This window comes from Empidonax traillii, unplaced genomic scaffold, assembly GCF_003031625.1.
Source record: "Empidonax traillii isolate 1590-97213 ecotype Southwest subspecies unplaced genomic scaffold, ASM303162v1 scaffold16:size2589160, whole genome shotgun sequence".
NCBI classification, from domain to species: Eukaryota; Metazoa; Chordata; class Aves; order Passeriformes; family Tyrannidae; genus Empidonax; species Empidonax traillii.
This window is the reverse complement of record NW_020955209.1, coordinates 2,441,613-2,455,919: the sequence shown is the minus strand read 5'-3', so window position 1 is coordinate 2,455,919 and position 14,307 is coordinate 2,441,613. Positions and strand designations below refer to the sequence as shown.

Below are 14,307 nucleotides of genomic sequence, written 5' to 3'. Positions count from 1 at the left end.
GCCAGTGCTTACTAATCTTTCAAGTGTCAGCTGTGATGGGCAAAGACCACAACCTTTCCTCCTCTAGGCCTGGTAATGGTTGTAGAGGTTAAACTCCATCCCATTGATTTGTTCCTGTTAAAGCCGTATTAGCTCTTACTCATTTCATTGTCAATCTCAATTACTTACAGACAGCCAAATTATTCATTCCAGATTTTTACCAGAAATGTAATCTAAATTGTCCGTTATTCTCCAGTCCCTCCTCCTTCTCCTTTTAAAAACAGGTGCCCTACAACCTTGAAATTCTACATAATTTTTCAAGAATCTCAGTGATTGGAATCCCCTTTCTGTCCTTTTATAAACACCAAAGTTAAACTGCATCAGGCCTAGCTGTTTTGAGGACATTTAAACATGCTCCAGCTCATTTTGTAGTGATGAAAGAACTCTGGCTGAAGTAGAGATCACTCATTTTGGTCATACTGAACCCTTTCAGAAAAAGAAGCAAAAAAAGGCATTCCACAAAAAAAAAAAAAAAGCAGTTCACTATTCATAGTGACATGGGTCAATAATGCTCATGTTCTTCTGAACTCTAGAGCAATTATTTCCTTATTGTCTCCTCACTCTAATATAAAAAGTTTTCTTGTTTTTTTTTATGTTCCTTTGTGGTTGCATCTCATTTTGTGCCTTTTTTTTTTCTATTTTGATTTTATGTGCTTTTCCTACCCTTTTATTCTTCTCATTGCTAAGTGAAGCCTACTTCCTATTTTTATAAAGTATCTTGAGATCTCATGATTTAAACAAGTTGCTCTCTTAAAGCATTTTCTAGCCTGATCTTTAGTGGGATAAAGAATTACATCTCTTGCTGCTTAATTCTGTACATACTGAGATAAAGCCTTTCTGTGGCAAGACCAGTGGATCCTAACTGAATGGCATTTAACAACATATCCATCTTTTTCTTACCCACCAGTATGTGACAAGAAAAAAAAAATTCTGAAAGTCTGAAGTGACCCCAGTTTAAACTAATTAAAACATTTGTCTCTGTCACTTGCATCAAAACTGACACATTTCCAAAAAAGAAAAATCTGTAGCTTTATCTTAACAGGGCAGGTAAAGTAACAGCATTTCTTCTATCCTTACAGATGCAGCTGCACTAACCTAGAATTTTGCTACACAATTAACATGTTGTTTTTCTTCAAATATCTGAATTATATTTACACATATTCTAATCCTCTCTGGTATTAATAACGTAAGTTAACCAGGCACTGTCAAACTCTGTATACATACTAATAGTGAAAGAAAAAAGATGTGTAAGCAGCAAGTTCTTCTTTCCTACACAGGCCTTCCCCAGAAAGTTCCAGGTTTTAAGCCTCTGCCACAAGACACTGGCAATAACATCCTTTCAGGAACACGAGTGCTATCATCGTACATGAGAAGCAGCAGTCTCCTAAGTGAGGAAAAGGTTCTCACATCCATATATTTTAGTATCACTCTATGGGACCTGCTTCAACTTTTTTTAACTAGGCATCATGTTTTTTCCTAGCATCTAAATGTCATCAAGACAAATTTTTATGAGCATTCTTACTGACTAACCACTAAGAGCCTTCACCTTTGCTGGCACAACACCCAATTCACACAGGCTGTAAAAATTTGAAACAAACAACTGATGAATCAGAAGAGAGAACTGAGAAAAGCAGGCAGTCTAGTTCGACTCGTTTATATTGACTTTCTAATTTTGGTCAAAATGGTATCAGCCCAGCAACAGCTCTGCCCAATCAGGAAACAGACAAACAGGTACCGCAAAGCAATCAACTGATATTTTGAGAAGTGTGATCTCAGCTGTGCTTTCCACCTACAGCCTAGCAAAACAAACTTATAAAACACTTCTTTTTTAGCTGAGCACATCCGGTTTTAATAGAACAGTACCGAAGATTCATTATCTTCCAGTGAAAATTTAACTAATAGAGTCAAAGAGGAAAGCTGGTGTTGACTTCTCCCGAGCAGTACAATGCTCAAGGGTTTGTATTATTTTTGGCAATATTTTTTTTAATGCTCATGGGTAAGCACTGCAAGAGTAAGAAACACCATCTCAGAATTTCTGTGTAAAAAGTACATGCAAAGCTGAATGACATTTTGAAACTGCTTGCAAGACTAAACCTGTGCAAAGCCCGTGGGCCTTCTTGTATACATAGCTTAAAAAAAATAAAATTATGTGAGATCACTATGCATCTCCAAATTTTTTGAGTATTACCTGCATATGGAATTTCAGCCATTCTTGCACACTTACAGAAAAATTACATTTATTGGATCAATTTATATAATATGGAGGTTTTAGTATGTATCACACTAGAGATAAATTAGATTGAAGACAGGAACTACCCTGAGTTATTTCATCTTTTTATAGTGAGGTATTCAAGTGAGACACACTGTCCACACAGTACCCAAACCTGAGTGGAAGGCTATATATGAGACCACTCAGCTTCACTTATACAAACAAATTTGAAGAAAAAAATCAAGAGAAACTTGAAAATATGGTCTTTTTCTTTGCTTGCTATCTGTGAAGAAACTGTGATAATTTTGTTTTTAAGGTGGTAACGGCACCACATACTCCATCAGCATTTAACTCTTATTCTTCTGGCAACTGGAACATTCACGTTTGATCACAGATATGAAAGATTTCTTTGCTTATCTTACTTCTAAAAATCTATTCCTTGCACTGCCCTAGTAGCAAAGGTACCTCATGTACTTGCTGAGTCACAGAACTTAACAGTTTACCTTGGCAATTAAAGTATACCTGCCTTTCAGTGCAAAGCCTGATGAACAGAGGTACAAACAGTACAGGCTTACTTATCAGTAGGAAAGGAAAGCAAATTAAGTCAATAGTTTCTAATCAAAAAAAGATAAATAAGGAAGGGGAGTCTATTCCACAGCCTGTGCATGCTGACCAAGTACCTGCTGTTACTTTATTTGGTGTCTGGGCACTCAAAAGGGGAGGGATAGTACAAAACAAAAGGTCAGATGCCAGCAGCTGAGTTCCTATTGAATCATCAGCTGTAAATGAAATGTGCTCTCCATGTTACACAAACTTCAATGGAGTTAGTCAAAATTCTACCACCTGCCCTGCTTCTCATTCAAATTTAATTTGCACTTCACTTCCAAATTTGTATTTCTGCTTTATTATGCACCTTGGAAAGAAAATCTGAGAGTTTTCTTTGCAGGGTCTGGTAGTCTACCTACAGACAAAATTGCAGTAGTTATACCATCCTGGAGCTAATCTCTCACAAACATAGTAAGGATTCATCTTGAAGTGATGTTCTAGATGTGAAATTTCCTGTTCAAACCCAAAAATAACAACTGACACAAAATGAAACTCAATTTAAAGAGGAAAAAAAAAAAGGTAGGGGGGAGTGGGAAAGAGGAATGTGCTGAGAGTGGTGTAGAATAACCTGGAAGTATCAAAAGCAAATAAAGAGGTGCTTGACTCAGGAATGTGAAATAAAGAGCAGAGACGAGAAGCTTTGCCACAGTGATAGCAGGGAGTATTTTGTCAGTAAAAAAAGGAGCCTCTTTCCCCCCCACATATGAATATATGGATGTATTTGATAAGCAGAGGCCATTAGAAATATGGAATTATACTTCTGTGTATCCATATCACAGGACCCTACCTAGTAATTTCTACACCCCAAAATACTGTTAAGCTAAACTTTTCAGAAAAGGATTCAATTGCACTTAGGACTTTTAGCAATCAAGAACTCATGTTCTTAGGTTTGTTTGTGGACACCTGGACATCTGGTAAAGGTAACAAAAAAAAAGCAAACATAGTGTCACCAGAACAACATTTGATGAAAAGCAGTGTATGTTCTCTAAAAAAAAAAATAAATCAGAAATTAAACGAATGGGAAAAAAAGTTGAAAACCACATCCCTCACAGTATTGCTCCAATGGTTACTGACCTCTCTGGTTAAAATCTTTATTCTTATTACTAGTTTACATTTGTACAGTTTTAGTCACTATTTCTTATTAGCTCTTTTTTCTAGATTAAAGGCTAGTCTGCTAACAGAAGTGTCTTCTTGTGCAGATTCTATGAATAGGCAGCTTGCTAATGGTCTGACCTTTGTCACGGATAAATTAGTTTGCTTGGGGTTTTTTAACTCTAATCATTCCTTCGCTCTTTTCAGAGGTGTTCCCAAATTTTCAGCATCTTTTGTAGAAATTAGTACCAAAAACTAAGGCAACATATTTTAGTGAGAGTGTTTGTCTCACCATGCAGTAATATCTTCTTATTTGATACTCTAATTTACCTATCTAGTAATTATATACATTCACTTGCATCTTTTATACATCAGAAAAGCAGGTTTCTATATGATACACACCAATGAAGGCTGATTGACTACAAACTTTGAGTTCTATATTCCTGATAATGTTATACTCAGAGTATATATCATATATTCTGCGCTTCTCTTACCATTTTTGCTTTCTCTTTCAGACAAAAAAAAAAGGAAAAAAAAAAAGAAAAAATCACAACTAAAGTATTAGGAAGATGTAAATACACTATCAGCTTGGCATACTGCCAGAAATCATACTGTAGGGAAAGAGTGACATTCTGTGGTTATTCACATTTGTCAGCAGGAAGGTTCCTTAAGAGTTGTCAGAATATATATCCTAAAGTTGATACTTCCTTCTTGAAAAAAAAAAAGCTTATTCAGAGAGAATGAATAATCAGTTATGAATATGCATGTGCACACACAAAACACAGGAGAAAATCTTATATTTTTGCTCTTTAATGGTCAATTACTATATTCCCTTTTTTAACTGTCCTAGGCACTATTACAATGTTGGGCTAGACGGAGGAGGACTACAACTGAAAATATGTATTTGTAGATATGTATTTGTAAAGGCAGGAGAAAGAACCACATTATCAAGGCAAATTCTTTGTAGGGTTACCTTGCCAAGCACTTCAGCAGAAGTGATGGCATAAACAGCACTCAATCTCCTTTCCACTCACAATTTGTTTTCTCACCTTCATTGTTTCCTCAGTATTTGTGATCAAGGAAGTATTTGTGTGGCTGTTCAACAAACTAGACTGGAAAGCAATGCAGGTGATAACTCAGGAAAGGACTGAGGTTCTTTTTTTTGGTTGTAGGGCTGTTGGAAGCTGGGTCAGTTGTCTGACATGAGGTATTGTGCTGTCACACAAACAGCTGTCTTCAATCCAAATGAGGGATGGCACAGCAGGGAAAAAGTGAATAACCAAAACACAACACTTAGGTCAGCACTGATGACCACTTCTTTAGAAGCAAGCAATAGATAAAAAAACACACCACTGCCCCCAACAACACTAATAATAATAATAATAAAAACCCTCTGGTATCTTATAAGACTGTGATGTCACTGAGCAAAGTATCAATAACGCCCTCAAGGCACATAAAAGGTCAACCTGTATATCTAAACTAAACAGAGCTGCAGCATTACACTATGTTGTGAAGAGCCTCTGGGTGTTACATGACTTACATTATAGGACTGATTGAAACAGGTTCCTGGGAGCTCATCACAGAATTCTCCATAAGCCAGCCAAAATACCAGCCAGAAAGACCAGTCACTGCATGCAGATAAGCCTTTGCCTAATAAATAAAGTTAAAACAAAGTGGGAAAATTCCCTGCAGTTACAGGCCTTATCTGTGACACCCTTCCCCACTGCAGAAATCCTAAGAACCAAAAGGGCATTCAACAGCCTGATATGAGTGGGGGTATTGTGTGGGGGGGAGTGGCAACAAGAACTAGTCTCACAAGCAGAAGCCTGCTTGCTCAAAGAGGACTATTTGGGACCCACTACCTGGTAGATACATTTGGAAAGAAAGCTGGGCAGATCCAGGCACAGTGAACCCAACAGATGTGGACATACCTTTAGATTAATTAAATAGCTTAATTACAAACAGCAATTTGCAACCTCCCAAAATTGCTTTTATGCTTAAGAACTAGAAGAGTAACATGCACGAAAACATCCCATTCAAGTCTTGTGTCCGGACCAGATAAATTAATACAGGTCAGAAAAAAAAGAAGAAAATTTGTGGACAGCCAGATAAACACAATCAGCTTTAAGACTTCTGACTTAGCAATTCTTGAGTTCTTTGAAGGGATCAACAAACATGCATAAAAAGACCCAACTGAGATCACCACAGGGCTTTCCAGGAGACTTTTAACAGCCACTCACCAAAATCCTAGCGAAATTAAGGACTCATGCTGTAAGGGAAAATGTCTTGGTACAGATAAATTATAAGAGAATGGAAAACAGGGTAAATTAGTAGTTCCTGCATTGGTGGAAGATGACCAGTGGAATTGCACAGGGTTCTGTGCTGGGATCTGTCATGTTCAGCTTCTCCCTAAACAACACAGAAAAGTGGGTGGCAGCAGTGATATGGGAGAGTTTCCTGACTTCATAATGATATTCAAAGTAGCAAAGATTAAGGCTGACCAAAGAGCAGAAAAAGGATTTGTAGTCAATTGGTAATAAAATATGCAGAAATTTAAATGCAGATGAACATGAAATGATGTGTGGAAAAAAAACAGAACAAACATACCTTCGTGTATAAAATTATTGCCTTTGAACCAACCATAACCCCCTGGAGAACAACCTTGGGGTTAATGACAGATTCCTCATGGGAGTTCAAGGCTCACAGGACATCAAGAAAGCAAATAAAATATTAGGAATTATTGGGAAATAAATTTATGCAGGCATGCAAATCTATGACATGGCCACATCTTAACTGCCATGTTCTGGTTTCCTCAAAGAAAGAGACAGGAACCAGGATTGTAAAATGTCCTGAGAAAAGCAACATGGATACATGTATGGAATAGTCTCTGTATCAGAAAGGTCTAAGAAAGGACTCCCTTGCATGAAGAAGAGATAACTCAAAGAGGATAGGATAAAGGACTAGAAAGTTAAGGTAGGTGTGAAATGAACAACGGGCTTAAATATTCACTGCTTTTTCAATACAAGAACCAGAAGGTATCAAATAAAGACTGTTAAGGCCAAATTCAAACAAGCAAAAGGAATTATTTGCTATGGCAACTCCTTGCCAATGGATCTTTAACATATTTATATGGGGTAGAGAGGAGACTCTAGAATTTCACAGAATAAAAGTCAAGTGAGGTTTATTTCATACACAGCTGGCTGAGGGTGTTTCCAAACTGGAAAGAGCTGGAGGTTTGGTAAGTATATGCCTGCTCTGCTTTTATTGTTCTCTAGACATCTGACTTTCACCATTGCAGAGTAGGATTAGTAGACTGGATGAACTGTTCATGCAATGCAATGGGATTATGATTTTGCTGCATGGGCAATTACTGCATCCAGTGATGTCAGATTCTTAAACAAATGTTTCCTAATTTAAAAAGTTGGATACTTTGAAGTACAAAGGGATTTTGCTATAAAACAGGCACAAGATTGCTTCGATACAAATTTTAGTATCACAGCCGCTGTTTGTGCACTTAGGATTGAAAACAGATTCCTAACTGATAAAACATTACACAGGAGCTGGCAGGGCCCCCAAAAGGCCACCTAAGCTCAGATAGTGCCTGAACTATTGACAGAAGCTACTGCCCTCTTTAGGCAAATGTGTCTGTTCCAAAAGCATGACCTTCTTGTGACTTGTGACAATAACCACAGCCTGAGGAAGACACCTTTTATATCGTTTATCTGAAAAGTTTAGAGATGACAATGATGTGAGACAGGGAAGAACATCTTGCTAAAAGATTTCTCAAGATGGGCAAAAGTCTACCATGCTGACTAGAAGCAGAAGCACGAAAGCTCATCCTGCAAGACAGAAGCTCTACAAGAATACTTCTGACAGCTTTCACAGCATGCGGCAGCCACCAAGGGTTTTTTTTGTTATTCCACACAAGTAAGCTCCAAAACCAACCATAAACACATACTTCAAAAGCACCATTGAACTCCCCAGTTCTACCCTGCAGATTCAGCTTTGCAATTTTCTGTATTCCTTACCCAAGACTATGACACATGGAATTTAGCAAGTCTTGCTAACTCAGTTTTTTCAAAAGTCTTTCTCATAGAGTTAAATCACTACTCTTCCATTCCTTCTCATTCTTTTACCCAATAGAGAAAACAAGCTGAGAAAAAAAAGAGATGAAACTGCAGTGTAGTGAGAAGAACAGAGACTACTTGGGTGGCATCTGTGGAATTCAGTCTATGGCGTGGGTGCAAGTCATTAATCCTATTTCCCGTGCTCACATTTTCACTTTCACAATATTTAGCACTTGTGTTTAAAGTCACAGTTGTGAAAGCACCTGAGAAAGTCTGAATGCTATTTTTCTTCTATTTTTTCCACTGTATGCCTCTAGCTGCCATGACTGCCAGTAAACAACCTGATCCCACAAACCTTACAACCTGAAAATTCAGAAAAACATTCATATACTTCCTTTCTTCACATATAAGTTTTTGGTCCTGAGGACCTTTAATGCTTTGAGTTAATAATGACTATTTTATCCTCTTCTTTGCTTCTTCCCACAGCAGACAGTATTACTCACACTGCTGCTACTTGGTTTCTTTTCAACACATACCAACTCGTGCTGTAAGTCACTAGCTGTCAGCATTTTAAAACAAAGATTAGCAGCGCCAACTACACCTCAGGAAAAACATTTGCACTCCTCACAGCTCAAGTGTTTATTATACACTACAGAAAAAGTGGTGCATTACATTATCTATGTCCCTTTTTCTTTTTTCTGCAGGGCTTCACTAAGCTGACAACTGCACGCTTGTTTCAAAACTGCAGTAAGAAATAATTATTCTGAAAGTGCTGCATATATAATCATCACAACATAACAGCTAAGTTTTTTAAATACACAAGCTATTTCTTTAGTAATTTGTAGTTTGATAAAACAACTGACAATTTAACACAAAAAAACAATGTTAATCTAGTGAAGAAAGATGTATTTTAGGACCACTTAAAGTAGACAAACAAGAACTACCTAACAGCAAAGAATTTGAAGGCATATTTGAGCCTATAATTCATTATGATACAAAGCTATTACCTCAGGAGCCAAGAAAAGTTCCCCTTAAAATTACAGATTAGGAATTGGAAGGAAGATGTTACTTAATTTAAACTCCTTATTCCCAGTTCCATAATTGTTTGAGTTTTTAATACAGTGGTCACAAGGAAGAATAACTGTAAGCCTAGGAAAATATCATGCCTTTGATATTTCTCATGTTATTTACATAACCATTTTACAAAACCGTCTTTGAAGACTATAAAGTGCAAGAGCAGCCTGAATGTAGAAACACTCAGATATGCTGCAGAAGAGGTAATTAGCAGACATATAGAAATAACTTAATCTTTGTTCCTCTTCCACGTGTATTATCACAGAATACAGGGATGCAGGTAAACAGGAAAGGGAGAAATTATTTTTTTTATTTGGCAGGAGAAAGAATAGATTGTTCAGCATAGCCAGTCTGGTTACCTTCCTTAATTCACTTTAACAATAGCAGCCCAAAAGACATCCTTCCAAAAATCTCCAGAAATTACTAGCCCTGGGATAAACATATAGGATAACTAAATGTCCTCAAACTAGTTTAGATGCTGGAGCAGTCAAGAAAGTTCCCTACTTTCAAGAATAATCCTAATGTGATTTAGTGTTCTATGTTTAGAAACCTTGTTCCACCTTTGAACATCCATGCCTTACCTAAAAATTATTTTCATCTTACAACTAACCTGGCAATAGAGCTGAGTAATCTGCTCCCCCCTCTTACAAGCACGTCAATCTGTAAGAATGTGATCCTGCACCAAACACCAAGAGCCCAGTGCTCCAGTAAATGCAGGAGAGACCACTATGATATAGCACGACAATACAGCAACACCTGAGCCTTGAAGTTCTAATTACACCCAGAATTTTACTCTGTGATATGATGCATATGATTGAGAAAGTCTAAACACTTATTTCTACATGAATGTCCCAAATGTGGTAGTCTAGGTATATGGTTTTCTCTGGTAGAGGAGAGATACATTTTGACAGCTTGTGCAGTTAACAAGGAACATATTTTTCTCTGCTTTCCCACTGTTTAAGTCCAGAAAACTCACTGTTTTTTGCAGGAGAGAAGGGCAGAAGAAATCCCAGCAATTTCCTACTATTAAATATTCAAATGAACTATTTGCTTTTAAAAGTGTTTTTTAAAACTAAGGAAGAAAAAGTACTCAAACGACTGTTTCCACATGCAAAGGACAGACAAGTTTATCAACTGTCCTCTCTATTACTTTGAATTTTTAACCTAAATTATTTCATTTCAATTATTTACTGCTTTGAAATGCTGTCAACCATTAAAAATTTTTATTTGGTAAATGCTTAAAAGTAGGTCACTGAAAACAAGCTTATACGCAATAATACACGGACACATCAGAGGATTAATATATAAAAATCAAGAGATGAAAAAACTGACCTGCTGCTTCTGGTGTTTGTTTAGTAGGGCTAAAAATAAGATGTAACATCTGGAGCAGTCTGCTAAAGCTGCACAGAAGTCATTGTAGGAAGAAAGTTTGCTACAAAGAGAAAAAACAAAACATAAATGACTGAAATTACTTTTTTCCACGAAAGATTTTTTTAAAAAAAATCACTCTGCTTTCGACTCTCAGAGCTGTATTTTCCAACAAATGAAGTGAATGCCAATACTCTGACTTCTCTAGCAGAGGCATATGCAGTTACATAAGAGCACAACAGAAGTCTACATATCCTTGCCACAGCGAATTACGGGAAGAAGCCAACATAAGGAGCTTCCCAACCTGCTTGCCATATGGGCACAGTGTGCTAACACCAGCCCTTCTCAGCGCTAAATGGGAGAACCGTAACGTCAGGATGACATGCAAACTCAGACACGAGAGGAAATAAAGGGTCCCTTCCTACTGCACGTCTCGAGCCCAACGACAGCACTAACAGAACTCACAGCACAGTGAGAACTAACAGCACTCTCACCAGCAAACCAGAGAACGTGCCTCCTTACAGACATGATTCCAGCTCTACGCATTCCCCGACAGCTGCTCCAGCCCCACACTGCTCACCTTGACCATCGCCAAAACAGAGAATCAGACACGCTTCGGTCACACCACAAACACTGCAATAACAGAACCACCTAGGACAACCTCTTACCTCCCACATAGTCAAAATCAGGAAAGATCTGTGTTGATGTTCAATTACAACCAACTACCAGAAGACTTACAGACTTAGAGCAATGAATAATCTGAAGAGATTGGACATATTCGCTACAAAGAAGCTGCCTAAAGTTACTGATTGAGAGAAAAGAATAATCATTCTGTATTACTAGAAGACAAAACAAAATTCAAATCTGAGCTCCCTACCGCATAGTATACTTATTTCTGTGACAGCAACTTCCAGAAAGCTAATTAAATCGATTTTATGGTTAATTTGTATCCTTGGAGCATGCAGTTCTAAACTTATGAAAAAAAACACCGAAGCAGTAGGGAACTTTAAATAAGACAGATTATTTTTGCTCCATATTGAATTCTAGATTCAATGTCCTTAATGTCCTTATCAGAATTACAGTGTAAGTATTGATTACACTTAATTACAAACCCATTACCCCCCTTTCCATGACATTTTCCAAGTAAAAGAAATGCTCTCTCCTCAGAAGAAGCAAATATGCTCAAAGTGCTGTAATCATTGCCAGAACTCATTTTTAGAAATAAAATTAGAAACAGATGTGGAGAAGGTGGCATGGAATTGGGGAAGCAATTCAAATGCTTTACAGATAGCAAAGGACCAGATTTGCTTGGTTTTAGCTGTGGAGAGGAAGGAGTGACAGCCCCTTAGAAGAAGCTGCTCTTCAAAGCATGACCCGATCTCATTCAGAAAGGAGAATAGGACAGATGATTTGGAGAGGTTGAACAGGAGAGGAAGTCCAAAGCAGAATCTCAATGAACATGGAGCCACAGGCAACGTGACTCAATACAATAACAAAACAGCAATGGCAAACAATCCAGAACATCATTCGTAAACTGTCCTTATAACTCAACTAACTCTGAAATTACCAACAGTTGATTTCACAACTTCTTCAAAATCTCTAAATGGTTTGCAAATCCATTTAGCACTGGGTATTACAAGCTGGTGCTTGGTAACTGCACCTGGTAATTTTTTGACTAAGAAACTATTCAGACTGCAAAATGATCTTTTTGGTGACGCACTCACACTGATCTCCCTCTCAAAAGCACAATTTGGGAAGCAGTCACTGAGCTGCTCATAAAACTGAGATTCTTTCAGCGCTTCCATCTGCACACTCAAGCTCTGATCCCAGAGATTAATCCCCTCAAACACTCTGTGACAGCTCAGAACAATAAACACTGGTCACATTTTCTCTCTTCTGTATTTTATGTCACAATACACAGTTCCTGATATAACTTCAGTTTGGGTAATTTCTGTCATTCTTTTTTTCTAAATCTGGTCTAAAATAGGATTAATCAATACCTAATAATGTATGCAGCTTTAAAACATAGGAAATGCTAAATCTCAGTCAGAATCTGTGGGATCAAAGAATGGCACAATACAACAAAACATTTTTCACAGGCGCAATGAATCCGAGCTCGTATGGCTACAAACAAAAAATTCCGTATTAATAAGGACACAATTATCATACACAATCATTAAAAGCTACGCAGAGCTTTTTAAAACCCACAATTGGATGTAACTCTTCCAGCTTTAATGCTTGACCCTGCCTCCTCTGAGGCCACTGGAAGCAGTAGCAGGGACCCGAGTGCACTGTGTTCTGTGGGTACCTGAGTATCCTGACGATGTAGGTGCACACGTCCTGATCGTTCCCACGCTGCTCCAGCGCCACACAGAGCTCAGAGGCGGCACCACCGCAAATGAGCTGGCACCTTGCCGGAGGCAAGTCAGCCAGGTTTCGCAGAGTAGCTGTCAGCTGCACACAGAATATTAAACATTTGTTAATCACAGCTTTTTACAACAGAATACACATTGCTTTGAAAATTTAACAAAGCCCATGTCTCATTTGTAACATCTAAGGCAGTCTGAATGTCCTGTCCACATTCTGCAGGTACGTATACACCACTAAATAACAACAAAAAACGTGTAAGCAACAAGATTGCGCATTTGAGGTAACTGTTTGAAAATGAGAGATTGATACTGCTTTTGCCTGCGTGAAACCTCCTCCTTTGAGGGACACATGATCTTTAATACATTTTAAAATCTTTCATGTGTGTCTACAACCTTATACCAGTTGGAAAATAGGTGACATGCTGTAGATGGTTAAAGTAATTTTTTGCATAATGTCTGATTTTGCAAATTTGTATTTAAGTGTTACAAATTAATACTGATATATAATATATATTTTAATAATAATTCTAAGTTGCAAACTAAGATGAATTTATTTTAAAAGACAATAAAATTTATTCCAGTTAAAAAAATAAAAGTTAATCAAGATCAAGATAAATCCACTATAATATATATTATATATAATAATTAATCATATAAATATATTTACAATATGTATATTTATAATATAAACCCGAAAAGTTTAACTGCTCAAGCTTACTTGGAGCAATCAAAATATTTTCACGTGATATTGTTCAACTTAAAGAAGCTTTAAGCATAAAATATCTAACATTTGCAGATATGCAAAATGAATAAGCTATTGCATATTTTGAAATATTCTGGTTGTCTTACAAGGTAAGAGTGTTCAAATGCCAAGGTCACGCAAGCAATGACATACAAATTAATCTTGATTTAATCCAGAACTTACTACGAAATTACTGTGAAGTCATTCAATCTTAAGTGAATATGGGAATGCTTCAAATTTCCCTTATTCAAAGAGTGAAGTTATTAACATTAATTTGGTTTTAAATGTAGTTTGATAAGGCACACAAACTATCTGTTCAAATTGTTTGTTATCACAAAAAGCTCTGGAAATTAGGTCTTTTATCACTAAATCGCACTGCTTGTCCAGTGATACGTAATTGCTAATTTTAAAGAAAAACTCCGACAAGGAGCAGGTTAAGTCATTGTGTTTGAGCTTTTGCACATGGGATTCTATGCACTACTCTGTCCATTCTCCAGTAGCTTTCAAATTTGCTGTCCTATTTCAACAAATTTGACAACAGTGGACATGTCTTCAGTTACCAAAGGATGTTCTGGAGCAACAGAAGAAGAAACAATGGGTCAAAATGGAGAAGCAAGGCACATAATGTGAATGTGATATGTGAATGGACTTCGCTTCAGCACTAAATATGAAATCTATACTATACTCACAATACACAGAAACTGAACATATGGAAGCCATTTGCATTATATCGCTCATATT

General features: G+C 37.2%; 1 protein-coding gene across 10 annotated transcripts in view; it reads right to left on the bottom strand.

Annotated features, from left to right (window-relative positions):
- ARMC2 (armadillo repeat containing 2) overlaps positions 1 to 14,307 on the bottom strand; it is a 73,072-nt gene that overhangs the window by 23,115 nt on the left and 35,650 nt on the right. For all 10 annotated transcript variants that reach the window (XM_027895574.1, XM_027895610.1, XM_027895534.1 and 7 more), the window contains 2 exons: positions 12,764 to 12,909; positions 10,420 to 10,519 (listed from right to left, as the gene is read on the bottom strand). In XM_027895574.1, the coding sequence (XP_027751375.1) occupies positions 10,420 to 10,519; positions 12,764 to 12,909 (246 nt within the window). The remainder of the gene's footprint in view (positions 1 to 10,419; positions 10,520 to 12,763; positions 12,910 to 14,307) is intronic.